General features: G+C 61.5%; 4 protein-coding genes across 8 annotated transcripts; 2 read left to right on the top strand and 2 right to left on the bottom strand.

The window, feature by feature from the left end:
* Nucleotides 1-29: 29 nt before the first annotated feature.
* On the bottom strand, nucleotides 30-13,682 carry CD72 (CD72 molecule). 3 transcript variants are annotated; one of them, XM_054186732.1, is made up of 8 exons: nucleotides 5,114-5,494; nucleotides 4,938-5,027; nucleotides 4,625-4,714; nucleotides 3,762-4,076; nucleotides 3,114-3,262; nucleotides 2,634-2,785; nucleotides 1,525-1,692; nucleotides 30-1,197 (listed from the first exon to the last, which is right to left on the bottom strand). In XM_054186732.1, exons 1-7 carry the CDS (start codon nucleotides 5,196-5,198, stop codon nucleotides 1,554-1,556), a joined length of 1,020 nt encoding a protein of 339 aa, XP_054042707.1. In that variant the 5' UTR covers nucleotides 5,199-5,494; the 3' UTR covers nucleotides 30-1,197; nucleotides 1,525-1,553. The 3 variants fall into 3 exon arrangements, with proteins under 3 accessions (XP_054042707.1, XP_054042708.1, XP_054042709.1); XM_054186733.1 differs by having other exon boundaries at nucleotides 3,114-3,247; XM_054186734.1 differs by lacking the exons at nucleotides 4,625-4,714; nucleotides 4,938-5,027; nucleotides 5,114-5,494 and adding exons at nucleotides 13,335-13,427; nucleotides 13,538-13,682.
* Nucleotides 6,871-9,172, top strand: LOC128902951 (B-cell differentiation antigen CD72-like). The gene is made up of 6 exons (XM_054186735.1): nucleotides 6,871-7,063; nucleotides 7,174-7,266; nucleotides 7,793-8,086; nucleotides 8,221-8,369; nucleotides 8,585-8,676; nucleotides 8,866-9,172. The coding sequence occupies exons 1-6, from the start codon at nucleotides 6,919-6,921 to the stop codon at nucleotides 9,005-9,007; spliced, it is 915 nt and encodes a 304-aa protein (XP_054042710.1). The 5' UTR covers nucleotides 6,871-6,918; the 3' UTR covers nucleotides 9,008-9,172.
* Nucleotides 13,683-14,574: 892 nt separating the features above from the next.
* Nucleotides 14,575-17,866, bottom strand: LOC128902861 (killer cell lectin-like receptor subfamily G member 1). Its single transcript, XM_054186512.1, has 6 exons — nucleotides 17,791-17,866; nucleotides 17,193-17,303; nucleotides 16,579-16,659; nucleotides 15,784-15,932; nucleotides 15,415-15,518; nucleotides 14,575-14,891 (listed from the first exon to the last, which is right to left on the bottom strand). The coding sequence occupies exons 1-6, from the start codon at nucleotides 17,837-17,839 to the stop codon at nucleotides 14,696-14,698; spliced, it is 690 nt and encodes a 229-aa protein (XP_054042487.1). The 5' UTR covers nucleotides 17,840-17,866; the 3' UTR covers nucleotides 14,575-14,695.
* Nucleotides 17,867-18,721: 855 nt separating this feature from the next.
* On the top strand, nucleotides 18,722-21,957 carry LOC128902611 (uncharacterized). Of its 3 annotated transcripts, none has more exons than XM_054185905.1 (8): nucleotides 18,722-19,331; nucleotides 19,451-19,525; nucleotides 19,642-19,719; nucleotides 20,791-20,841; nucleotides 20,922-20,957; nucleotides 21,045-21,089; nucleotides 21,285-21,428; nucleotides 21,523-21,957. In XM_054185905.1, the coding sequence occupies exons 1-8, from the start codon at nucleotides 18,995-18,997 to the stop codon at nucleotides 21,858-21,860; spliced, it is 1,104 nt and encodes a 367-aa protein (XP_054041880.1). In that variant the 5' UTR covers nucleotides 18,722-18,994; the 3' UTR covers nucleotides 21,861-21,957. The 3 variants fall into 3 exon arrangements, with proteins under 3 accessions (XP_054041880.1, XP_054041881.1, XP_054041879.1); XM_054185906.1 differs by having other exon boundaries at nucleotides 20,788-20,841; nucleotides 21,538-21,957; XM_054185904.1 differs by having other exon boundaries at nucleotides 20,788-20,841.
* The last annotated feature ends 3,472 nt before the right edge of the window (nucleotides 21,958-25,429 follow it).

Genomic DNA, 25,429 nt, shown 5'->3' with positions numbered 1-25,429 from the left:
GTCAGACGCGGAGGGGACCCCCGGCCCCAAAAGGTTGCACAGTCTTGCCTGGGGCTTCTGGGGAGCCCCTCAAGGACCACAAGCCAGACTGGCTCAGCCCAAGATCTCGATGCCCCCAAAGTGGCCATCTCAGTTGAAATGGCTTCAGTTAAATTCCCATTTATTATTTAGGTTCTTTGGGTTCGTGCTCTTGTGTCTGTGTTTGCAGTGGTACACAAGGAAGCAAAGAGCAGACAAGTTGTGTCTCTTTATTGCTACAAAGTGGGTTCAGACAGCAGATGGGAGAGAGGAGTGACATGTGCCACCTCCAAAAAGCCTGCCTTTAACACCCTTTAGTTCTTCAAGCAAGCTAATTCACATAGCAATTAATCAACTATATATGGCACACACGACCTCGTAATAAACTGAGAGCGTCTTTGCCTGGTTGAACATGACTTCCTCTGCTCTTTGTCTGGTTGCAGTGTTACATCAGGGCTATTTTGCTTAATCTTTGCATGCACCACGTGTGTGGTAACTATTTAAAATCCTGATGACTTGTCTCGCAAAGCGTCAGTCCACTGCACGTGCCAGAGTTGCTTTTGCTTTTGAAAGGTGCCATCGCATCATACAATCCTAAGGGTCATTGCTCTACTTTCTAATTAGCACCAAAAAAAACAAAAACCCAACCGTGAGCACAGGTGCTGGCAGGTTCAGGCACAGCTTCCTCCTTGGGCGCCGAGGCAGTTTCTTGCGGGGTTGCCTGAAAGCCAAGGCCAAGCTGCTCCTGGGATGGGGCCAGGCAGAAGGTCCCTGCGGTGGGGAGGGGACCTGGCCAGCTGTGGGGCTGTGGCGTCCCCAGCTCCCACGTCCTCGCCTCCCAGCAGCGCAGTTGGCTCCGTGCTGGGGACTGTTGCATGGCTGAAGGGCTTGCTCTGCTCTGCGTCCGGGTCCGGGCATCCCCAGGTGGACCCAGCGGACCCTGTGCAGGTGTGGGGCTGGGATGTGGGACCCGTACTGCTCTGCTGAAGCGCATCAGCTGGGGGGGAAAACGGCCACTGCCGCCTCCCGCAGTTTGCGCGATGCCTGAGCATCGCTGGGAAGGATCTGGGCAGCCTGAGGGCAGGGGTCTGAGAGAGGGAAGTGTTTCACTTGCGTGGATAGGACATGCCGGGCAGGGGTGCAGCAAGGCTGAGGTGGAGGCGGTGCGGGGTGCAGGTGCTGCAAGGGAAGGCGGGGGATGAGAGTGAGGTGCTGCCCAGCCTCCACTGCACGCAGCGGGGCTGGGAAGGCAGCTTGCAAAGGGGTTTCCCCCATCTTGCCCCTTTGCTGCACCGCACCTTGGGGGTGTCTCTTGAGCTACTGCAGACGAGGGGCTGCCATGACAGCAAAGGGATGGAGGCAGGCTCCATCCGACACATCCCCTTCCATGGGAGGGGGTCAGCATGCCCCAGGCAGAGGCCCGGGCTCCCCGCTGTCCTCCGCGCATACCCCACAGTCCCCACGCACCCCAGGGCTCACGGCAGAGCCTGGCATGGGCACACTCACCGCAGCCATGCCAGGGCCAGCGGCCATCATCATATGAAAGGGGAGCTCGGCCCCACCGCCTTCTCACAGATCCAGAAGTGCAGGTCTTCGGGACCAGCGCACTGGGCAGCTTTGATGTTCCCGCGGCTTATTATGGCACAGGACCCATTCGACTTCGCCTGCCACGGCCTGGATGGGGAAACAACACATCAGGGGGCCACCATCGACATGTCCACCATTCCCTACCGAGGCAGCCAGGGCTGCTGAGGGCTGCCTCTTGCACGCTCGCAGGGGAGGGTTTGAATGCTGCAGTCAAAGACTGCAAATGCAGTCATACCCCAGTCCTCCCCTACTGATTTCACAGGCCGAAGCCTCAGCTGATGCATCCCTGCCCTTCCTGGGGCAGGCTGAGAAAACCCTCTGCAAAAGGTTTTCATGCCTTGCGACTCCCCTGAGCTTCCTCCCTGCTTGAGTCTCAGCCTCGCTGCTGGGGCATATTTCATCCCCGCAGCACCTGGCAGTGGGGGGAGCCCGGTCCTCCCCGAGAGCGTGTGGATGGACGGAGGGGCTGCCCTGGGACATGGTGGGGTGCAGCCCCCCAGAGCGGGGCTGAGGATGGAGGCACCGGCAGCGGGCAGGGGCTGAGCACCCGGTACCCAGCCAGATGGGTCTGTTCCTCCCCACTGCTCTCAGACACCGCAAGAGGAAGCCGTGGCAAGCCGGGGAGGGGGTGCACGTGGTGGGGAGGAGCCCTGGGACCCTTTGCGGGCGGCAAGGCTCAATTTCCCCTCAAGGAGGGACCAGGGAGGCACGTGGGGGATAGATAGAGGTGGTGCTCAAACGCTTTGTCTAGACCCCAAATAAACCCTGTGGTTTCTTTTGTCCTCTTTCGCTGCCTCCTGCTTGTGCATGCCCTGCACGTGCCCCACCTGAGCCTCGGCTTTCCGTTTGCACAGCCTCTGAGCATCTCGTCGCACCACTGCACCCGCCTCCCCTCGGCCTCAGCTGCTTTCATGCTCTTTGTTGCCCAGTGCTTGTGCCTGGGACTGGGTACCACTGGGATTTAAAATGCTTCCTAAAGCCATGCTGGAGGAGAGAGGGTTTTGGGAAGAGGCTGTGCTGCTGGGTACCTTTCATAAAGGGAGCCGTCCGCCCAAAACCAGGCATCCGAGACTCCCTCGTCTTCTGCGTCCCCTTCATCCAGCCAGCCATAGTCATACCAGGGGAAGCTGCTCTTCTGCAGCCCGATCCAGTATGGGATGTCTGCGTTCTTCAGGAAGGCCTGGGGAAGGAGGAAAAGGGCCTTTTAGTGGCTTTTCCATGGTACCTATGTGCTGCAGTGTTTGCTGGGGGTGGTCATCTCCCCAAGGAGCCCCTGAGGCTGGAGATCCTTGGGGCAGGACAGCTGAGCAGCTCTGGTGCCCTCCTCCAGCTTGGGAAGCATCCAGGGGTGCCGGAGGCTCTCTGCCCCATGTCCACCACATCCAGAGATCAGCCTTGCACCCTCCAATGTTTTGGCAGACCAGGGGCCCCCAGAATGGTGCTGGCCCACCTGGGGAGGCCAGGGCTGGATGCACCAGCCCCTTCCCTCAGCTCCCCCAGCACCCTACCGGCACGGTCCAGCGACTCCAGGATTTGGTGACCAGGAGCTGAGAATATTTCTTCTCGCACTCATCTCTGCTGTCCTCCCAGGTCTTCTTCTCCGACGAGATGAAGAGGCATTTGCCCCTGTACATCAGCCAGCCTGAAGGGCAGCAATCTGGGGGCAGGGGCATGGCTCAGGTCTTTGCTCAGCCACAGATGCCCTGGGGGGGACTGGGAACAGCCCCACATCTTCCCAGCAGACATCACAGGCTCAGCCTCTGCTCCAGGCATAGTGTTGACAGGACAAGAGGTAACGGGCACAAACTTGAACATAGGAAGTTCCATCTAAACATGAGGAGGAACTTCTTTCCTTGAGGGTGGCAGAGCCCTGGCACAGGCTGCCCAGAGAGGTGGTGGAGTCTCCAACTCTGGAGACATTCCAAACCCACCTGGACGCATTGCTGTGCAACCTGCTCTGGGTGACACTGCGCTGGCAGGGGGTTGGACTAGATGATCTCCAGAGGTCCCTTCCAACCCCCACTATTCTGTGATTCAGCCTTTGGACCACCCTGTCCCCACCATGTGGCCAAAAAAGCCAGTGCACCTCCGCACTGCACCTGTGGAGGGGTGCCAGTTCCCTGGGGTACCCCGTCCCTGCTCCACCATTGCCCTACCTATAGCCGTGCAGGAGCGCAGGATGGCCACAGTGCTCTCGCTGTTATTAAGCTTCCCCTGCACCTCCTGCATCTCCTTCTCCGTCTTCCCCAGGACGCCCGTGAGGTGCTTCAGCTCGGCGCTCAGGCTCCCCAGCTCCAGCTGGCTGCCGTTGCCCTCCCGCCAGGCTCGCTGCAGCTCCGCTCTGGCCCACGCCAGCTCCAGCCGCATCTGCTCCAGGCTCTGCTCCCGGGCGCTCACCTCCTGCGAGAGGCGGCCCCGCTCGGCCTCGTACTCACGGGAGGTGTCCTGCAGGCTGCGGGTGACCTGCCAGTCTGGGGACAGGGTGGGTGAGCTGGGACAGCGGGCCCAGCTACATCCCCCCTGGGCAGGGGGACATGGGACTGACCCTTCTTGGGTGGTAGGATGGGCAGGGCAAGGCAGGGAGGTGTCCATGCTGGATGGGAAAGGATGGGAGAGACAAGGCAGGAAAGGGGCTGGGCAGGACCTGGCAGGGGAGAGCAGGGCAAGGCAGGACAAGGTGTAGGAACAGACTGGGCAGGGCAGGGGCACGGAGGGAGGCTGCAGCAATTCAAGGCTGGGAAACGCCTGGAAGGGAAGGAAGGGGAGCAGAAATGGAGAATGAGGTGGGAAAGATGGGTGATGGGAGGCAAGGGAGGCACCCATGGTGTGCGAGGGATACAGGCCAGCTTGCGGCAGACAGAGCAGAGGGACCCAGCCATGAGCATGGTGCGTGGACATGCCTCTCTTCATCCCCCCACGATTTTCACCCATGGCACCCACCCCAGCCCAGCTGCCTCCCTCTCCCCATGCTGCCCAGCCACCCCCAGCCCCAGAAGTGCCTACCCCACCCCTGACTCACAACAAGCCCCCAGGGCCACAGTGGCCACCAGCAGCAGCAGGCAGGTTACCATCAGCCCCACAGGGATGCACCACCGCCAGGACCAGCGCCCTGTAAGACACAACCAACCGGAGGCATCACCTGGCAAGCTGGGAAACCCCTGGCAGCCCCCAGACCTCCGGCCTGCGGGCAGCGAAATGGCAGCGTGGTGGCACAGGTGGCACAGTGTGGGTGCTTCCTCTCTTCAAGGATGGCAATGGGAGTACCCCAAAGTGCCACCCACTCCCCGTGCCAGGACCTCCCCGGGTCCCCTGGGCTCCAACTGAGAACTCACCTGTGCTGGGCTGGGCCCCGTCCCCGTCCTGCCCCGTCGGCTCCGGCTGCATGTTCTCGTAGGGGCTCTCTGCCTCGTCCATGCCAAGGGCTGTTGGAGGAAGGCAGGAGAGAGCGGCTGAGCCCACCAGGCTGGGCATGGCAGGGGCAGTGTGGCAGGGTGCTGTGGGCTCTCACCTGCCTCCAGCGCCTGGCTGGCCATGCTCCGGCCCCCCATCACCTTGGCAAACCTCAGGTCAGCATAAACCATGCTCTGGGCCATGTGGGCAAGCGCTGGGCAATCCCCGAGACCTGCTGACTCCCACCCTGCCCTCAGGATGCCTTTCCAGGGTGGTCCTGCTCACTGGCGATTGCGTCGTCTCTCAGGGGTGCAAAGGAGAAGTGTGGCAGTGTCTGCAGAAGCAGAAGTTTGCTCTGAGATGTAGCAGATGGGACCAGCGAGGCACAGCTGTGGGGACCAGCACCGTCTTATTGGTCCCAGCACCACTGGCCCGTCCCCTCCCACGTCCTGAAAGTGCTCATGGTCCCCCTGGGCCAGCACGGAGCCAAGGCATCATGGCCTGAGGTCAGGGCAGTGACAAACCAAGGATGGACCCAAATCTCTGGGCCAGCAGAAAGCTAGGGGAGAGCAGGGCCAGCCTGGACACAGGAGAACATTGCCCTGGAGACAGCCCTGGGGAGGGCTGGAGTTCTTCACGGATGCAGATTTCCCCTCCTGACCTCTGGTATTGGGAATTCCCCAATGGTGTAGCTTGTGTCGCTGCCTCGTCCTCTCCCTGGTCTCCTCCTGGAAGACCCCGGCTTTAGCACCGCTCCAAAGCCTGCCAGAGATCTGCACAGAGCAATGACACCCACTTTTCCTTCTCTTCCCCAGACTACAACCCCAGCACTCACAGCGTCTCCTCCTCAGTCCCAGCCCCCATCCCCTCAGCATCTCAGAGGTCTCTACTGAACTGCATCCAGAGGAAGGCAGGGTTCAGAAGGGGCACTGAGTTGGGGACCAGCTGGGCACATCTGGACACAGACAGTTCCTAGGACAGGACTGGGGGTGTGCAGCGGTACTGGGGGAGCACAGCATTGCAAGGCCACTCTCCATCACATCTGCAAGAGCAGAGGAAGTCCTCCATCACCGGAGAAAGGCAAAAATCACAGCCAGATTCAAACGGGGCAGGAAGGAGGTTTGGAAAGCTAAAGGTTGAGCAGCTCCCACACAATTCCCAGGAAGAAGATGGACCACGTCCTCCTGGGCATGCAGTGGTCCAGGGCCAGGGAGGACATGGTGGTGGCTGCAGGAAGCCCAGCAGGACTCACCAAGGACAAGTGGCCCCTGCCTGACCTGCCTGCCTTCTGCTGCGGGAGCAGTGGGCTGGGGACGGTGGGAGAGCAGTGGAGGCCATTTATCAGGACCCTTTGAAGACTGGGACATGGTCCCCTGTGGTCTTCTTGCTGGCAGAGTGGGGAGATGTGGCCAGGAGAAGGGGAAAAGAGCAAGAGCTCACGCTGCAAAGTTGAAATCCCTTTTAGGCACTAAGGTGAACTTTTCTGCACAGCAGCAATGCTCAAACCCTGGACCAGAGTGCAGAGAGGGGGAACCTCCACCCAAGATGGGCCCAGCCCCAGAGCCACTTGTTGCCACATGGAAGCCGGCTCCGCTCTCCTCTGACGCAAGGATTTGGGTCGATTCTCAGTAGACTGAGCCCGGCAGCCCTGCCCAGCTCCGTGACGCCGAGCTGCACCGTCCCAGCGCCATCTCAGGGGACCCTGTGAGCAGTTTCGGGGCGTGGAAGGAGACAGGATGGCAGTGCTGGGGCCAATGGCAGAGCGCTGGTCCCCATTGCTGTGATTTCCACCTCCCGTCCGCCGCACCTCACAGCAGACTTCTGCTTCTGCAGAAACCAGCCGCACTTCTCTTTTACAGTCCTGAGAGAGGGGGCGAGTGCAGTGGAGCAGGAGCTGCCAGGGCCACCAAGGCAGCCCAAGACATGGCCCAGAGCGTGGTCTATGCTGACCTGAAGTTTGCCGCGGCCCCCCCGCTCACCACCCCTGCCTGCCCTGCAGTCCACGATGAGGACGACAGCCCCTACGAGAACGTGCCACTAGGGCCAGTGCCCATGGAGCCCAGTCCAGGTGAGATCCCAGCTGTGGCCACCAGCGTGGGAACGGCCCGGTGCAGGGTGGGCAGCGGGTGGTGGCAGTGGGACCACGGGGTGATGCTCGTGGGTGCTCATCTCTTGCAGGTCGCTGGCCCCGGCGTTGGCGCGTCCCCGCAGGGCTGCTGGCAGGCAGCCTGCTGCTGCTGCTGGTTGCCACCGTGGCCCTGGGGGCTTGCTGTGAGTCGGGGTGAGGGCAGCAGGGTAGGGGGTGGTTTGGGGAAGGGCGGAGAGTGCCGGGAGCAGGTTTGGGGCTGGATGAGAACTGGACTGCTGTGGGGTTATCAGGGCTGTGGGCTGCCAGGCCTGGGGGTTGCCTGGGGCTGGTGGTCCGGGGCTGGTTGCTGCCTCTTGCATGGCCACCCTGAGCTGCCCTCCATCCGCCTGCACTGCCCCTCACTGCCTTCCCCTTCCATTGCCTCCGCTTTCCCTTCCCTTTGCTTTCCCTTCCCTTACCCTCCCCTTGCCTTCCCCTTGCCTCTTACTACCTTCCTTTTCCCTTTCCGCTGCCTCCCACTGCGTTCCTTTCCTACCCATTGCCTTTCCATTGCCTTCCATTGCCTCCCCTTGACATCCTTGGGGTTGCCTTGTCCCTCTCCCCATGCCCTGGACTTGCCCATCTTACCCCCTGAGCAGGGTCAGTCCCACATCCCCCTGCCCGGGGCTGTGCCATCCCGCTGTCCCAGCTCACCCACCCTGTCCCCAGACTGGCAGGTCACCCGCAGCCTGCAGGACACCTCCCGTGAGTACGAGGCCGAGCGGGGCCGCCTCTCGCAGGAGGTGAGCGCCCGGGAGCAGAGCCTGGAGCAGATGCGGCTGGAGCTGGCATGGGCCAGAGCGGAGCTGCAGCGAGCCTGGCGGGAGGGCAACGGCAGCCAGCTGGAGCTGGGGGACGCCAGGCAGGAGCTGGCTGAGCTGCAGCAGGAGATGCAGGAGGTGCTGGGGAAGCTCAACAGCAGCGAGAGCACCGCGAGCCGCCTGCGCGCATGCGTGAATACAGGTAGGGCCGTGGCGGGGTTGAGGGGGAACAGGCAGTGATGCTGCCGGGCAGATGTGGGAGCTGATCCCAGCCAGGTTGAGCCCCCTTGAGCATCCGTGGGAGGGCAAGTGCCTGAGCTGTGTCCCCACCGCCAGAGTGCTGCCCCTCGGGCTGGGTGCTCTACAGGAGCAAGTGCCTCTTCATCTCAGCGCATAAGAAGAGCTGTTGGGCCAGCTATGAAGACTGCAGAAAGAAAGACGCTCAGCTGCTCATCCAAGGCAACTGGCCATCCTGGACGATGCCGGTACAGAGCAGGGGGGCTGTGACGCTGCAGGAGGGTGGGGGCGATGGTGGGACCAGTGGCAGTGGCATCTGTGGAGGTGCTGGGATGGCACAGTGAGCCCTGGGTTCCCATCCCAGGGCTCGTCCCAGGGAATGAGCACAGCCGGTGCTGGGACTCCCGGGCACCAGGCGAGTGCTGGGCATGGGGCAAGTGGTCCACAGCTTCTCTCCCCCCAGGATTTTATGTGGGCAAATGGTGCCATTTACTGGATTGGAACACAATTTTCTGACACAAAGGTGGATGTTTTCCAGCAGGACAGCAAGCCAGTGTAAGTGCAGCAGTCCTTGGCACAACCACCTGCCCCTTAGCCATGCCGGGGAGGAGGAACATGGCCATTCCTCAGACTGATTCTAGTGCCAGGCGCCCTGCCCACCCCAGCGACACTGGGACGTGTGGAAAGAGGTGCCCATGGTGAAGATGCTGTCACTGCCCCTCTGAGACATGCCCTCTCTCCTAGGTATCTTGCAGAATGCAAGCTGTCAATTAACAGCAAAACAGAGAGTTCAAAATGGTGGAAACAGTACCCGTGGATCTGTGAGAAACCCCCGGAGCTGATCAACACATCCAAGACCCTCCTTTCTCTCCTGGCCAAGGCCTGACTGCGCCGCTACCCAACTCTGTGACAGGACTCAGGGACAGGAGCTGGGGGTGCATCCTGAGACCCTCTCCCCTGCGCACGCATTGCCTCGACCGCATTGCAAAGTGCTGAGAAAGGGTGTCTGTATTTTAAAGCAAGGCTTATGGAAAAAAAAAAAAAAAGACCTTCTTCCCCTCTCTTGCACTCATGCATGCACTTATACCACCTTGCACCGTCCCTCTCTGTGTCCCCGTGTGCCGCGGCCAGCGCAGCTCACAGTGACCCGGGACTCTGGTACGAATCCCAGCTCCCGCCTGCTGTGCTGCCCCAAGGCTTCCCTGGTGCACTGATGGCACAGATGTGCCATTTGCGTCTCTTCGGAGCTCGGGGATGAAGGCCCATTGGTGTCCCCAACTTGGCCTCTTTGGGGAGTCCTGTGGATTTACTGCCTGTCCGTTCCCTCAGCATCGGCAGCCACCATCCTGCCCTTTCTCCTGCCTCCGTCACCTGCCCGGGGCTTGGGGCTGGGCCTTGGCTGGGGAAGGTGCAGGCAGCGGTGCCATCAGCACGAGAATCTGCTGACACCATGTGGGAGATGGGGGAGCACTGGGGAGCCCTGAGGCCATGGCGGGTGAATGAGGGAACCCTGAGACTATGGGGGGGAAAGGGGTGCACTCAAGAGCCCACTCAAGAGCACTCAAGAGACCATGGGATGTGAATGAAGCATCCCAGAGGCCATGGGGGAAATGGGGGTGCAGTGAAGATCCCCAAGATCACGGAAGGCAAATGAGGGAGACCTGAGGCCATGGGAGGAAATTGGGGGTGAGGTGAGGAGCGTTAAGACAGTGGGAGGGAGGGGTGAGCATTGAGGAGGCTTGAGAACACGGTGGAAAGGGGAGACCCCTGCCACCATGTGGGAAAGAAGCCTAAGACCATAGTGGGACCTGAGCAGCCAGGGGGGTGATGCGGGACCCCTGTCCCTAACCCAGCTGGGGTGGGTGGGGGAGTCCAGGGGCAGCACTGACCCTCTCACTGAGAGTTTCTGCAGAAAGACACCTTTTAGACGGGGAATAAGGCAGAGACCACTTTTTGAAGCTGGATGTGGGCAGCTGCTGGGAGAGGAGGTGTGGAAGGAGGCTGGTGGAGCCAGCCCACAGCATGGCGAGGCTGGAAGGCTGGGACCTGATTGCAGGAGGTGCCCTGCAATCTCAGTTATCGTTCAAAACAAGGACTTGCTGTGTCTGGCTTGTGCTGGGGAGCCCAGACATGGTCTCCCCAGTGCCCACAGAAGAGCAGGCTCCCTGCCCATGGAGCCCTGAGGTCCAGCCACCACGATCCACGGTGACATTGGGCTCTGCCACCCCAAGGACATGCTGCTGACTCCTGTCCAGCCTCTGGTTCGTGGGTCCCCTGTTCAGCATGCCTGCTTGCTTGCTCATCTTGATGTGTGGGGTTTCTCCTCCCTTCCCAGCTGGAGGAATCGCCCTTTCCCCCATCCAAGCCCAGCAGGCTCCCATCACCCAGGTTCTCCAGGCCCCTCTGAACACCAGTCCTGTCCTCCAGTATATCCACTATTGCCCATTTTGGTATCGCCCAGCAGCTGGCTGAGGCCTTCTCCATCCCATCATCCAGGCCACCAGTGAAGGCTTCAAGGAGCATCAGCCTGTCCTGGTTTGAGGTAAAACAGAACCAATTTTCTGATTTGTAGTTTTACTTTTTAGCTGGGCCTCTTTTAACTGACTGAAGTCTGAAATTAACAGCATATTGTTCAGAAACTGTTCACTCTCAGACTGATAAGACCTGATTGTACCAAGGAATGGGATGCACAGAGGCTCTTGCTTAGACTTATTGCTATAACAACCGAGGTCAGCTCACTTTGCTGCTTGCCCCGTTAGAGGGTCAGAAGCGGAGAAGCATAGAGAGGTCCCACCCGCAGGGAGGAGCAGACAGGACAGGTGGCCCAAAACTGACCAACAGGCTATTCCATCCCATATGCATCACGCTCAGTATAAAAGCTCAGGGATCAAAGGGGCAAGGCTGCTCTGGCTCGCTTTTTCTTCAATGGCCAACGTCTGAGGAGAAACCTGTCTCTTCGTCTGCCTTTGATCCTGATCCGAGCATTCCTCACTCTAGTTCCAGAATTCAGCTCCCGCCTGTCGCTGACTGCAGTCTGGGACTTTTCCTGTGTCTGCTGGTGATGCGATCGTCATCCTGGGAGGTGGATACAGGTTTGTATATATTGTATACATTTTTTTTTCTTTAATTTTTATTATTCTATTATTATTTACTCTTTTCTTATTTATTATTATTTTCACTAAAGTAGTTTAATTATTTTTCTAAACTTTTAAATCTCCTTATCTCTTCCTCGCCTCTCTGAGGAGAGGGGGTGGGGAGGGCCATCTGTTGTTCTGATTGGCCATTCCGGCCAAAACCACAACACAGCGCCAGGATCAACCCCACAGAGATGTTGTCAGCTGGATGAGGGCATCACTGACACCCCTCTGCAGCCCTCCCTTCATCTAGGTTTCCACCCACCTTCTTCTCCTCTTCTCCTGGACACATCTCCCCACTCTGCTAGCAAGGAGACCATGTTCCAGACGTCAAAAGTTCATGACAAATGGCCCCCATTGCTCTCCCCTCATCCACAGCCCAGTGTTCCCACAGCAGCAGGCAGGACAGACAGGCATCACTTGTTCTTCGTAAATCCTGCCTGATGTTCCCCCTCCACCAGCATGTCCTCCCTGGGCCTGGACCATCACATGCCCAGGAGGATGTGCTCCATCTTCATCCTGGGATTGAGGCTCTTCTCCAACTGGGATAACAAAGCTCAGCTCTGGGACAGGCTGTGGCCAAGGGCAGGTGATGGAGGGAGGAGAAAGGGCAACACAGGAGCCAGTGGCAGCCAGTGACAGAGATGAGGGGCAGCCAGTAAAACCGAAGGACTCCCCGAGGGGGACAGTGTGGGGTCACCAATAGCACCATCATACCCAGCTTCACAAAGTGCAAGAGGCACAGAATCACACACAGAACCACAGAATGGTTCGGGCTGGAAGGGACCTTAAAGATCACATAGTTCCAAACCCCCTTCCATGGGCAGGGACACCTCCCACTAGACCAGGCTGCTCAAAGCCCCATCCAGCCTGGCCTTCCTCGCAAATCAGCCTCAGCAGAAGACAGCAGACGTAAGCAGGGCTTGGTACCGGCATCCCCTCCCTGGGTTGGGGGAATGGGGGCTGGAGGGCAGGGACATGGGCGTGAGTGTGGAACACAGAAATACAGTCTGTTTTCCACAAGTCTGGTTTTAAAATGCAGACACCTTTTTTCCCAACCTGTATCCCCAGAGCTTTGCAAACCGGCTGAGGCAACAGTGTGCAGAGATGTAGCTGTGCAGGAGGGGAAGGGTGTCTTTGCTGTGCACCCCAGCTTCTGTCCCTCAGTCCTGCGATGGAAAGGGAGTCACAGAGTTCACCCCTTGGCCGGGAGAGGAAAGAGGGTCTTGGATGGGCTGCTCAGATTCGGGGGGTTCTCACAGATCCGTGGAAAATTGTTAGAGCAGTAGAAGTTGCTTATCTTCCCATAGGGTGTTCTTGCACAGAGGGTGAAGGGAAGGAGCATGAGAGAGGTGCCACCACCGTGCTCCCAGCCCACTGCCAGCCCCGTGGTACCCCCCATGCAGCTGCAGTCCCAGAGACCCTTAGCTTGGGCAGGAAGGCCAGACCACTGCCCATGCCCAAGCATTGGTCCCATGGCCAGGAACAGATGCCCAGGCAGTGCCCAACACCTCTACCCATGGCTGGTGAAGGTGGGAGAGGTGCAGATGGCCAAGATGAAACAACTTATTCTTTACACAGATTCTCATACAGCTCCTGAAGTTTATCATGATAATTTTGATATCTCCTTCAGAGATGGCACCATGCACCTGCACAAAATGCTGGGGGAAAAGAAGCTGTTGACTGCCTGGTTCATGCCCAGCACCCACCTGGTACCCGGGAGTCCCAGCACCAGGAGCCTCAGTGGGAGGAAATAGGAGGCAATGGGAAGGGAAAAGGAAGGTAATAGGAGGCAAGGGGAGGGTAAGGGGAGGAAGAGCAGAGGGAAGGGAAAGCGGAGGCAATGGAAGGGGAAGGCAGTGAGGGGCAGTGCAGGCGGATGGAGGGCAGCTCAGGGTGGCCATGCAAGAGGCAGCAACCAGCCCCAGACCACCAGCCCCAGGCAACCCCCAGGCCTGGCAGCCCACAGCCCTGATAACCCCACAGCAGTCCAGTTCTCATCCAGCCCCAAACCTGCTCCCGGCACTCTCCGCCCTTCCCCAAACCACCCCCTACCCTGCTGCCCTCACCCCGACTCACAGCAAGCCCCCAGGGCCACGGTGGCAACCAGCAGCAGCAGCAGGCTGCCTGCCAGCGGCCCTGCGGGGACGCGCCAACGCCGGGGCCAGCGACCTGCAAGAGATGAGCACCCACGAGCATCACCCCGTGGTCCCACTGCCACCACCCGCTGCCCACCCTGCACCGGGCCGTTCCCACGCTGGTGGCCACAGCTGGGATCTCACCTGGACTGGGCTCCATGGGCACTGGCCCCAGCGGCACGTTCTCGTAGGGGCTGTCGTCCTCATCGTGGACTGCAGGGCAGGCAGGGGCGGTGAGCGGGGGGGCCACGGCAAACTTCAGGTCGGCGTAGACCACGCTCTGGGCCATGCGTGTTTGCGCAACTTTGGGCAGCAGCATTTTGGGAACTCAGGGCTGCCTTGTTCCGCTGCGGTCAGGTGGCAGGCTGTGTCTGCATGAGGTGGAGCCATCTCTTGATGTACAGAAAAGCAGAAGTAGTTGCTTTATTTGGAAAAAGTGTTTTTATTTCTGAGGCCGCTCTTGCTTTCGGGGTTGGGGAATGAATGAGCTCCATCCTGGGCAGGACACTCTGCATCCATCTCCTCAGGTTGTAAGGAGCCCTGAGACCCGTCTGTACTGGCCATGCTGCCCCATACATCTTCCAGCCCCTTCCCCATCCCAGCCCCTGCTCGGGAGACAGGATGCAGTGATGGTGATGGCTTGGTCCTCCACATGTGTCAGGAGGGACCCCAGGGATGTCCAAGCCGGAGCTGCAGAGGTGATCTATTATCAAAACCATAACAGCCCCCAGGACTCCAAGCCAAGCCCCAGCAGGCCTTTTAGGCTCTTGCACATCACCCAGCCTCAAAGCAAAATGAAGGTGTTTGCTGTGACCTCCTCAGAACAAGCAGGCACCAGAAGACAAGCTGCTGCCCAGCCCAAGCCCTCCATGGGACTGGGAAGGCAAAGTGTCGCCTCTCAGCTGCCTTTCCCGAGAAGCACAAACCCCAGTCAGCCACCATGATCAGAAAGCCCAAAGCTTTGGGGGACCTGCTCCAGCCTGCACAGGAGGCTGGACGGCATCGTCATGAAGCCATGAGGATGCTCGGGTTGATGTTTGTTCCCAGCCACCTCCTGCAGTGCTGCGGCAGCTGTCATTTCCCACCAGGCAGTGATGTGACCGAGTCAGTGAGCTGGAGGAGGCACCTCCATCCCACCACCCCCATCCTCCAAAGCCAGTCACAGCATCCAAGTGCCAGAGTTTATTGGCAAAGTGCAGAGATCCAGCGGGGTAAAGCAGTCTGAGTGAGGAGCTAGCAGCAACTGGGTTGCCCAGGTGCTGGGAACAAGGTGGTGGGACAGGCTGGAGGTCCCCATGGTCGTCAGGGCCCTACACAGGTGTAGGTGGTGTTTCCCCAGAGGAAGGCAGGGGATGAGGAGTGGAGCCACTGGAGGGTGGCTGCGTTCTGCTCGCAGACCCAGCCGAGGGCTTCCCCGCACCAACCGCCTGACAGCCCCAAGCCTGACACCCTGCCGCAGGCCAGGAAGGAGCTGGTGGAGCGCTGGATTGGGAAGAGCCTGCAGGGAGAGAGCAGGTTGAGATGGGATGGGCAGGAAGGGCTTGGCTTATCCCATCAGCATCTCCTCCAGCCAGGGACCAGAGGCTGCACAGAGATGCTCTGGAGACAAAGCTCGCCCACCCCATGGAGCACTGTCCCCTGCCACCCACCTCCCAATTAGGACACATGCCCTGATGCCCCCTCACCCTACCCCTGCCTGTTTGACGTGCAGCCCCCAGCCCCATCATGCACGCAGCACCCCCAGGTCCCTCCTGGCAGGGCTCAGCACCAGCTGCACCAAGCAAATCCTGGGAATCTGCTTTTGGGGGACCCCTCCAGCCCCTCACCCAGGCAGGGTGTGGGCACCAGGGTCAGGCCCCTTCCCTAAAATGCCCCAGTGCAGCCCTGGGAAGATGAGAGGTGGCCAACATATGGAGCACATCCCTGACATGCCAGTGGGCTGCCTGTCCCCCTGTCCCCCTCCCCGAGCCCTGATGCCAGACCCTCAGTAGTCCTGGCTGGGGACAAGCCAACAGCCTCACCCCTGCAGCGCGGTGCCATCCAGCCACTTCCAGTCAGACCTGGAGCCATCCCGCTTCAGCCCCACGTGGAAGACTCCCATGTTGGCTGTGCCCGCCAGGAAAGCCTAGCACAGGAGAGGACCTGCATGAGCTCCCTTGGGGGGAAACCCAGCCCCAGCCACGCAATTAGAGATGGGGGCTGCGCAGCTGTGGCACAGCATCACCGTCTCCCTGCCTGGAGGCTTGGCTAGGCTTTGGGTACGTGGGCCAGGGACAGGGAGATGAGAGGATGCTGATGATGGCTGGGTGACTGCTGAGGGACCTTGAGGTGGTCACCAACAGAGCCCGATGCCCGCGGGGAGTTGGACAGGCCAGGCTGGGTGCACTCACCAGGGTGGTGTTGCCTCGGATGGTGACCAGCCGTGCCCCTCTGGAGCAGCAGTCCTCCCTGCTCTGCTCCCAGGTCTTTTTGGCAGAGGAGAAGTAGTAGCAGTGCCCCGCATCCCAGAGCCAGCCGGCCGGGCAGAACTGGCATCGCCCTGCATATCAGAAACACAGCCTGGGAAAGGGCAGCTGTCAGGGGCTGCCACCAGTCCCCAGCCCAAGGGTCAGGAGGGTGACACGGGGCAGCAAGGGTGCCAACCAACCCAGCACACTCCTGTGGCTGCCTGGTGGACAAGACCCTCCACTTGCCCTTGCTCTGGAGCGCAGCTTCTACATCCCAGCCCCAGCTCCCCAGCGGGATGCCAGGGCAGATGGGTTGGTTGCATGAAGTTGATGGCATGGGGCAAGTGGGTCGGGGGGCTCCAGGTTTGGGAGTGTGATACAAATATCATTTGCAAAAGCTGAGAATGCAGTCAAGATTTCAGCTTCACCAGAGACCGGTCGAAAGGGAGCGCCCGATGCCATCCGGCACACGGATGCTCATAGCAGCCATGAGCCTGGTGCATGCCCAGGCAATGCTGAACCACTCTGGGGTCATCTCTTCCAAAGGGATCCCAGCAGTGCAGCCTGTTCAGAAGCTCTGGGGCAGCTCTCCATGCCATAAGCCAGGGGACAGGCAACAAGGGTGAAGAAAGACTTGAGTGGGGGGGCATGTTCAGGAGTAGAGACAGAGCCTGCCTCTTGAAAGGAGCAGCCAGGCCCTCTCCAAACCTCGTCCAGGAGCCTGCCAGGCTCTGTTACCTCTCATTGTCTGTAGCCCATAACTGGGGCTCTCCTCCATGCTCCAGGGACCATGGGTACAGCTTGCCTGCTGTCCTAAATCTACAGAAGAAGAGCACAGGAGTGTCCCCACCAGCCCTGGGCTCCTGCTCCCATCAGCACCCAGTGCCTTCTCCCATGGGACAGCCCTGAGGTTGAGGGTATCCGCCCTCCCGCCCTTTAGGTGACCTGCCACCAAGCCCGCCAAGGGCCCTGATGCTGTTGCTGTGTTTGGGAGCCCATCACAAAACAGGCTTTCGGGGAAAGTGCTTCTGCCTTTCAGTTTCACTGTCACCGCTCTCCCCCCTCTCTTCATTTTTTTGCTACGTGGTGGAGCAGGATGCCCCCCATCCCCAAGCCCATGCTGTCCCCCCACCTTCCTCTCCCAGCCAGGCAGGCAAGGTCTTGCCTCATCGATTTTCCTGCTTGCCCCAGAACCCGCAACACTCTCAACCCCAAGCAGGGGAGCCCAGCTCCATGGGCAAGCTGCAGCTCTGTCAGCTGGTACACAGGCCCCATTGTGACAACCCTGACCCCAAGACCCCAGCCCGAGCCCGACCCCAGCCCGAGCCCGACCAGCACAAGCTGGTACTCACAGTGGAAGCTCAAGGCGACGAGAATGATTTGTGCCAGCAGGAGCAGCAGGGAGAGGAGAGCCAGGCTGAGGGCTGCCCAGCACCAGGGCAGCCGCACCGGCTGCTGAGGAGCTGAGAAAGGGAGTTAGCTTCAGTCCTGGGGGCTTGGTGGGAGTGGTGGGGACCGCCCAGACAGGAAAGGTCTGTGAAACCTGGGCAGGGTCTCAGGAGGAAGCAAGGGAGCCCAGGAAAAACGAGGGCGAGCCCATTTGCAGCACCTTGACCCTCCTAGAAGTTGTTTCCCTGCAGACAGCACTTGGCACGGGGCAGGGGGCGGGGGGGGCGCGGCGGAGAGCAGAGTGTGGGGTGCCTGTGTGCACTTGAGGCACCGGGGTGCAGTGGGCATCCTCTGCCCTTGAGCCCCTCCTGCCCCCCACCCCGAGAGCAGGCAGTCTGCAATGGGGATGGAGAGGAGCTGTTTGGGAGAGGACACCCGAAAGGAGGAAGCGAGGGGAGCAGGGTTGGGGGAACTGTTCTGCAGAGGTCAAGGGTCTGCAGGAGGGCAGGGGACCCGCCAGGAGAGCTGGAGTGCCAGGGGCAGGGAGCAGCGTGCCATTACCTGGTGGGGGGGGCAAGTGCAGATCGGCATACGTGACGCCCTCTTCCATCTCTCCCTCGATCTCTCACACTGCAGCCCACAGGGGAAACAGCAACCCCCTCCCAGCCCCCTTTGGCAGTCGGGTGTGACACGAAATGGAAAGTGTCATTTCCTGGTGGGGTCCCCAGAGGCACCACCTGGGTCACAGCCCTGGGGGAGGGGGGGGGTGTCACAGTGTTGCCACCGACCGGGGCGAGGGGGAGCCCCAGCCAGGGTGGCGCACAGGAGTTCCCATCTCGAGGGAATCCTGCACCCCTGCCTTCGGGACAGCAAGCGGTGGGGATGTGGGGCCAGCGCTGTGCTGGGCAGCCAGGTTGAGACTGCTCCCCCCTGCCCCGATCCCTCGGTGCTCAGCAGATCCATCCATCCTAGGGACTGTGCAGGGAACCTGGGCATCCTTGGAGAGCCGGACTCGGGGTCCCGTCTGTGTGCCCAGTCTCCGCATTCCCAAAGCAGCAAGGGCACAGCATGTTTGCTCGGATGTGGTTTCTGCTGCCCTTTTTGCATGGGGCTGCAGCTGCATCTCACCCTTGGAAAGCGGGGTGGGGGGGGACGGGGACTGGGGTGCTCCTTTCCCTCCCTGAGCATTGAGGGCTGCCGTGATGGGCACCCCTGCCATGCCCTCGGGGCTGGGAGGGGACACACACCAATCCCCCAGCCCCTCCGGGGGTGGTCCTGTCCCGGGCTCCCTGCCCCAAACCTCTCCAGCCGGGCAGGGCCGGGGCGGGGATGCCTGCGGGCGGACCAAGACTCCCTCCGCCGGGTGACGATGGCGGGGGAAGGAGGGTAGGGGGGGAATGGATGTCACGGCCAGGACTACGTTTCCCAGCGGCTCCTCCGGGGGCTGCACATGCTCGGTGCGGCTCCCGGCGACTCCCGGCAGCTCCCGCCGCCGAGCCCGCTGCAGCGCAGGGGAGTTCGGTGCGTCTCCCGGCGGTCTCCGCCGCACTTCCCGGTGCAGCTCCCGGCCATTCCCGGTGCGGCTCCCAGGGAGGCTTCCGCTGCAGCTCCCAGTGGCTCCCAGTGCGGCTCCCGGCGCGGCAGACTCCCGGTGCGCCCTCGGGAGCGAACGGCCGAGCCCCGGGGCTGATCCTTGCCCATCCCAGCCTCACCACCGGGCCCGGGGCCGAGCTTTCCCCCGGCACCCACCCTCAGCCCCGGCGGCATGCCCCGCGGGCGAGCCTGGACGCAGGCGGAGGTGAGCAGCCTCCTGGCGCTGGTGGGGGGCTCCGGTGAGGCCGCCTTGCTCATGGCCTCCACGTCGCGACCCAACGAAGCGCTGTGGCAGGACATCTCCCGAGGGCTGGCGGCAGCCGGCTACGGGCGCAGCGTGGCCCAGTGCCGCTCCAAGTGGAAGGCGCTCAAGCAGGCTTTCCATTTGGAGCGGGAAACACGCCGGAGGGCCGGCTGCCACTCGCCCCGGCTGCCCCCACACTACCGAGCCATGAAGAGCATCTGGAAGGCGGCTGGGCGGCCAGTCTTTGGCGAGCGGAGGATGCCAGGTGGGTGCTGGGGACGGGCAGGTGGGCTTGGCAGGGTGGCTAGAGGTGGGATGCGGGGGGACCACTGGTACCATCCAGCCACCCGGGGTCCCTTGACAAACTCTTTCTCTTCCTCTTAGACCTGGTGAAGCTGCCCCCCAGGAAGCGCAGGTCAGCCCTTGCTGCCCGCTCTCCATCCTCGCCAGAGCCACCAGGTACCTGTGGGCTCAGGCAGCCAGCGTGGGGCTTGTACCAGCTGTGGGGTGGCAGGCACCCCACATCTACCGGTTATTGAAGCTCTTTTCTGCACCCCCTCACCCTCCTTCTGCAGAGCACGATGTTGGCAGGGACGCCCCGGGCATGCTGCTGTCCCCGCTGCTGCAGTGTGTGAAGGATGAGCCAGACAGCCGTAAGTACCGCTCTGCCCCGCTGCACCGGGCTGCATGGCCATGGCTCCAGCCCAAGTCCATGCCAGCATGATGGGAATGGGAGGTTTAGAGTGTCGGGGGGCCCATCACGAGTCCCTCAGCAGGGATGCTCGCCGACAGGGAGGTTGGGTCTTCTCTCTTCAGAGGCTTTGGCTCCAAACCAGCCCCAGAGTGTGAGGGGGAGGTGAGCAGCCTCCTGGCGCTGGTGGGGGCTCGGATGAGGCCGCCTTGCTCATGGCCTCTACGTCGTGACCCAACGAAGTGCTGTGGCAGGACATCTCCCGAGGGCTGGTGGCGGCCGGCTACGGGCGCAGCGTGGCCCAGTGCCGCTCCAAGTGGGATGGGCTAGGAGGGGTCCCCGGCTCTGACCCAGCCTGAGGGTATGGCAAGGCTGCTGGCTGCCCTGGGTCTCAAGGTCTCTAAGGGACAGTGGCCCTTATCCAGCCCAGGGGGCTCTCGCGGCTGTGCGGCACTGCAGGGCATGTGACTCCCCTTCCTTTGGCAGACCCTTCCCCCGTCACACCATAAAGCTTCTGATGAGTTAGGACTGTGTGTGAGGGCCAGAGGTGTCTGCAGCTCCCCTGTCCCGCAGCACACGCAGGGGCAGATCCTACACTCCCCTCGCTGTGCGCATTCCCAGGGGTTTGGCACGGAGGTGATGCAGGATACGTCCCTGGGTCTGATTTGCGTGGGCACCCCGGCCAGCATCCCACACTGGGTAATTACCTTCTGTCTCCCTAAATTCCCCCTGCAGTTTCAAGTGGATGTGGGATTCTCCTTCACTTCCAGTCCTAATCTGTTGTTTAGCGTTGCTGCACGCTGCTACGCCGCTGCTGCCTTCCAGCCCAGAGGTGGCTGCATTGCAGTGGTGGGTGAGTGACTCCTGCTTTTGTATCTAGCTCGTGAAACGCTTTGGGGCCCTGCAGGGCGCTGTGGAGCTGTGGCTAGGGCATGTCGGGCTGCGGGGCTGGCCGGGGCAAGCCAGGCAGACCCCAGGCTGGTGGTGATCCCCATCAGACGGTGCATCTCTCCTCTCTGCTCTCTCCCAGCAGCCGGTAGGGACCACATCGCTGGAGTGCCGCCCACTCCCCAAGCCGTGCCACGTAAGGCTTTCCTTGCCCCGCTTGGCCTGGTAAACCCCCTCAGCCCCACGTAGCAGGGTCTGATACGGTTCTCGTTGCAGACGCCGGTGGCTGCTTTCCTCCCCATCCCCTCCTGGGTGAGTACCATGCCCAGGCCATTGTGCTTGTGCATCCCCGGGCAGGAGGCAGCCGCAGCTCACCGGCTGGGTCTGCTCTCCTTACAGACTGTCACACCACCCTGAAGCAGGAAAGAGCTGATCAAAAGGCTGGTAAGGGTCTGCAGCTTCAAGCCAGCCCCCCTGCTCCAGGGGGGGCAGCTCTGTCCTGTCCTGCCCGTGGGGACAGAAGACGAGGGCTCCTGCAGCCAGTGCCAGCTTGGGGCTCTGCGGCAGGGTCAGGCTGAGCACGGGGCTTGGGTGGCCCAGTGCTCTGGTTGCTCCCTCCATGCCAAACCCTCGTGGCAGGTTTTCCTGGTGAGACGTCCCCGGGGATGGGAAGAGGAAACCAAGTGCTGCCAGTGGCCGCTGCAGCCCCAGGCTCCCTTGGGACATCTGCCATGAGCGAGCAGCCGGCAGCGGGTGAAGAGGTGTCAGACGCAAGCCTGCATGGTGAGTCGTCCCTGCAGCATCCTGAGATTCTCACAGGGGGTTCTCGGAGCAGTGCTGAGGGTTTGCTGCCACTGAACCCCCTCTCTCACTGCAGGCTCTGGTGTGGCAGGCTTGCTCCAGAGCGTCCAGCAGCTGCTGGTACAGATCCTACAGACGTCGCGGCAGCAGCAGGCGCTGCTGGAGAGCCTGGCCAGTGACACTGTCTCCCACCTCCAACTCCTCTCCCACAGCCTGGTGCAGGTGGGAGAGACCCTGCACCAGCTCCTGCTCCGGCCACAGACCCACCTCAGCCCCCTTGGCCACTACGGTCCCCACATGCCCCTTTTCGAGGGTGGCCCCAGGGTGCCCTGTTCCCCCGGCTCTCCCCACGCCTCCCTGGATCACAAAGAGGAGCCTCGGGTGTCCCCTGCCACTGGCTGCACCCCACCATGAGTGCCACCATCCCCAGCCCCAGGGGCAACAGCTTTGCTACACAGCCCCGGATATTTTGGAAGTTTATAGAAGAGAGACATTTTAATAAAACTAAAAATAGCTTTTTTTACCGGCGATGACAACTGACCGATTCTTTCCCCCTCTCTGTGGGATGTTCCCCTTCTCACTTTCGAGATGAGCAGAAGGGGAACTCGGCTATTTATAGCCTCTGAGAAACTCCCAGCCCGCACACCGTGGGGCAGATGTGCTTTCTCTGCCCCTGCCCACTTCTTGACAGCTTCCAGTTGTGCCTAGGACCACCAGGACCTGGAGGATGTGCTGCCGTGCTGTGGGGGGGAGCAGGGCTGCCACGGGCTGGGAAGGGCAGAGAGCCCAACTGGGGCACAGGCTGCATCCCACTGCAAGGGAAGGAGCTGGGGTGGGCGATGCTGGGCAGCACTGGGGCTGGGGAGACAGCACAGGCTATGGCCGTGGTCTCTCCATCACCAGGTCCTCGGTGGGTGTCTTCTAGTGGGTGGGCTGGGGGCTTGCAGCATGGTGCCGTGAGCCCCGTCCTGCTCCCAGGGCTCAGGACAGGGATCACCATCAGGTAGGAGTAATTGCAGGCGTGCTGTGTTTGTCTGCAACGTTCTGCTTCGCAAAGCGGTCTGGCTCTTGCCTGGACCCCCACCACCTCCATCCAGATGCCCACATCCTCCATGAGGATGGGGTGAACGTGTTGGCTGCCTCCAGAACATCTTGGCCATGTCCAGGGAGAGGATGTAGCCAATGCCGCTGGCATAGGGCGGGTAGACATCAGGACAGTAGTCCTGCAATGCCAGGAGCCGCTTGCTGGAGGGCTGGCAGGTGACCTGCCACTTCTCCCAGGAGAAGAGGGACCCCACGTAGAGGCCGGTCTATGCCAGGTTAAGCCCAGCCAGGAAAGCGGGCAAGCAGTCCATGTTGAAGCAGTCATAATCCATCCTGAGGATGTAGCAGTGCTGGCACTGCTCAGATGCCGGGCATGACCTTCAGGGTGAGGTTGCTGTACCTGTGCCTGTAGCTACCCAGCAAGACGTCCCCACATTCCTGCCCTTCCCACTGCTTGCCCTGGCCCACTGCTGCCTTGGATGCCCCACCAGAAACACTGAGTGCCAGGGGCTTGCCAGGACATCCCACATCCTCCGGATGATGTGCTGAGCCTCTGCGTGGCCCACCATGGACATCATCAGGATGAGCAGCACACACCGGCTGGCTTGGGCACCTTACATGTGGCCAAGCTATGGAGAGGGGCCAGGGGCATGGCCAACAGGGTGAGGTGGCCGGGGGTGGCAGATGCTACAGCACCAGTGAGCAGCAACGTTGCAGTCCAGATAGCATGTGGCAGGGCAGCGTGGGCGAGCAGAGCTGGGAAAGCCCATCACCTCTCACGGCACCATCCGTCAACCCACGCCAGCTGCGCGGCCTGGGTCAGAGAGAAGGTCCATGCTGTGGAGGCATGCCTGCCCCATGATGCAATGAGAAGGGAGATGGGGCCTGTGGGGGCTGCTGGGAGCGGGTCCAGCCTTGGTGGGGATGGTGCTCCCACGGCTGCACATAAACCAACCTCTGTGCTCCTGAGCAGGGAGCAGAAAGCGGTGGGCTGCTGGCCAGTAGCTCTGGCCCCAAGCCTGACAGCAGTGGGGCCACTGCCTGAAAACAGCTTTGCCCACCGGGGCCTGACTGGGGTGGGTGAAGGTAGGAGAAAGGTGGGATCTCCTTTCCGAGCCCTGTTGCTTACAACCAGTGAGGTTGGAATGGGAAGGCACCTTTGGGCAGTGGTTGCCCGTGCTCCCCACCATCCTGCTGTGCTCCCTCTCATCCTTCTGTGCTCCCCACTACCCTGCTATGACCCCCATCATCCCACTGAGCTCCCACCACCCTGATGTCATCCCCATCATCCCACTAGCTCCCCACCATCCTGATGTCATCCCCATCATCCCACTACACTCCCCACCACCCTGCCTTGCTCCCTGCCACCCTGCTGTGCTCCCCACCAGAGGCTGCAGCCTCCTCCCTCCAGCCTTGGGACACCTCAGCACCCGTTCCCCGAGCCCTGGAGGTGCTGGGGCAGTGGGGCGGGCTGTTCCCCTGCACAGAGAAGGGGGCAGGTCCCTAGCAGGAGGTGAAGTGCAGTGAGGGGTGCCCTGGGATGGGGTGCAGTCGGGGGGCTGTCTGCAGAGGAGGGCAGGGTTGCAGCAAGGCCTGAAGCGGGGTGCTCTGGGGGTGTCAGATCAGGGGTGCATGGGATGGCATGGAGGTGCATTGGGAGAGAGCGGCGTGCAGGACCAGAAACCTGGGGGAGTCAGGCTGAGTATGCAAGGGGGTGTGTGGGTGTGCAGTGAGGGTGCAGCGGGGTGCCGTGTGGGCACGTTGGGGTGCAGGGGGGGGGCTGCAGAGGGGGTGCAAGGGGATACAAGGGGGGTGCAGGGAGTTGCAGGGGGGATGCAGGGGGAGTGCAGGGTGGCGGAGGGAGGGTGCAAGGGGTGTGCAGGGAGGATGCAGGAGGGACACGGGAGTTGCAGTGGGGTGCAGGGGGGGTTCAGAAGGGGTGGAGGGAGGTGCAGCGAGGGTGCAGGGGGGTTGTGCAGAGGGTGTCCAGGGAGGGCACAGAGAGAGTGCAGGGGGGGTGCAGGGATAGTTGCAGGGGGAGTTGCAGGAGGAATGTGGGGTGGTGCGGGGGGATGCAGTGGAGTGCTGAGGTGGTGTAGGGCAGATGCAGGGGACAGTACAAGGAGAGGTCCAGGGGGGATGCAGAAGGGGTACAAGGACAGGTGCAGGAGGGGTGCAGGAGGATGCAGGGGGGGTTCAGGGGGGATGCCAGGGAAGTGGAGGGAGGTGCGGGGGGGGGTGCAAGGGGTGTGTGCAGGGAGGCGCAGAGCGGGTGCAGAGGGGGCGCGTGGAGGGTGCAGAGAGGGTGCAGGGGGAGTTGCAGGGGGAGTTGCAGGAGCAATGGGGGTGGGTGCAGTGGGGGTGCTGGGGCAGAGTAGAGGGGGCGCAGGGGGATGTGCAGGGGAGTGCAAAGAGAGGTGCAGGGGGGTGCAGGGGATGCAATGGGGGATGCAATGGGGGATGCAGGGGGTGCAATAGTGGGGTGCAGGGGGCTTGCAGGGGATGCAATGGGGGATGCAATGGGGGTTGCAGGGGTGCAATAGGGGGGTGCAGGGGGCTTGCAGGGGATGCAATGGGGGATGCAATGGGGGTTGCAGGGGGTGCAATAGGGGGGTGCAGGGGGCTTGCAGGGGATGCAATGGGGGATGCAATGGGGGTTGCAGGGGGTGCAATAGGGGGGTGCAGGGGTGCGTGCAGTGAGGTGCAGCGGGTGCCCCGGGCCGCGGCGTGCGGCGCGGTCACCAGCAGGGCCGGTCTCGAGTGACAGCTCGGCAGCCAATAGGAGATCAAGGAGGCGGGGAGGGGGCGGGGTGCTGCCCCACCCCCTCACCCCCCCCAACCTTGGGCACGGGGGTGGTGCCAGAGGGGCAGGGCTGGACCCCAGCCCCTTTCCAGGGAGCCCCCATCCCTGGGACACAGGCACCGGGCGGTTTCGGCAA

This window comes from Rissa tridactyla, chromosome Z (assembly GCF_028500815.1).
Source record: "Rissa tridactyla isolate bRisTri1 chromosome Z, bRisTri1.patW.cur.20221130, whole genome shotgun sequence".
NCBI lineage: Eukaryota > Metazoa > Chordata > Aves > Charadriiformes > Laridae > Rissa > Rissa tridactyla.
This window is presented reverse-complemented; position numbering and strand designations above follow the sequence as displayed.

What these genes read in the sequence shown, in the direction of transcription:
- CD72 (XM_054186732.1), bottom strand. Translation starts at nt 5,198, where the DNA reads ATGGCCCAGAGCATGGTTTATGCTGACCTGAGGTTTGCCAAGGTGATG. An exon ending in TGTGGCCCTGGGGGCTTGTT is followed by an intron (nt 4,077 to 4,624) that starts GTGAGTCAGGGG and finishes CCCTGTCCCCAG; the next exon opens with ACTGGCAGGTCACCCGCAGC. An exon ending in GCGCTCCTGCACGGCTATAG is followed by an intron (nt 3,263 to 3,761) that starts GTAGGGCAATGG and finishes CCCTGCCCCCAG; the next exon opens with ATTGCTGCCCTTCAGGCTGG.
- LOC128902951 (XM_054186735.1), top strand. Translation starts at nt 6,919, where the DNA reads ATGGCCCAGAGCGTGGTCTATGCTGACCTGAAGTTTGCCGCGGCCCCC. An exon ending in GCCCATGGAGCCCAGTCCAG is followed by an intron (nt 7,064 to 7,173) that starts GTGAGATCCCAG and finishes CATCTCTTGCAG; the next exon opens with GTCGCTGGCCCCGGCGTTGG. An exon ending in GCGCGCATGCGTGAATACAG is followed by an intron (nt 8,087 to 8,220) that starts GTAGGGCCGTGG and finishes CCCCACCGCCAG; the next exon opens with AGTGCTGCCCCTCGGGCTGG.
- LOC128902861 (XM_054186512.1), bottom strand. Translation starts at nt 17,839, where the DNA reads ATGGAAGAGGGCGTCACGTATGCCGATCTGCACTTGCCCCCCCCACCA. An exon ending in GCACTTGCCCCCCCCACCAG is followed by an intron (nt 17,304 to 17,790) that starts GTAATGGCACGC and finishes TCCCTTTCTCAG; the next exon opens with CTCCTCAGCAGCCGGTGCGG. An exon ending in TGGGCTACAGACAATGAGAG is followed by an intron (nt 15,933 to 16,578) that starts GTAACAGAGCCT and finishes TCTGATATGCAG; the next exon opens with GGCGATGCCAGTTCTGCCCG.
- LOC128902611 (XM_054185904.1), top strand. Translation starts at nt 18,995, where the DNA reads ATGCCCCGCGGGCGAGCCTGGACGCAGGCGGAGGTGAGCAGCCTCCTG. An exon ending in TGGCGAGCGGAGGATGCCAG is followed by an intron (nt 19,332 to 19,450) that starts GTGGGTGCTGGG and finishes TCTTCCTCTTAG; the next exon opens with ACCTGGTGAAGCTGCCCCCC. An exon ending in GAAGGATGAGCCAGACAGCC is followed by an intron (nt 19,720 to 20,787) that starts GTAAGTACCGCT and finishes GCTCTCTCCCAG; the next exon opens with CAGCCGGTAGGGACCACATC.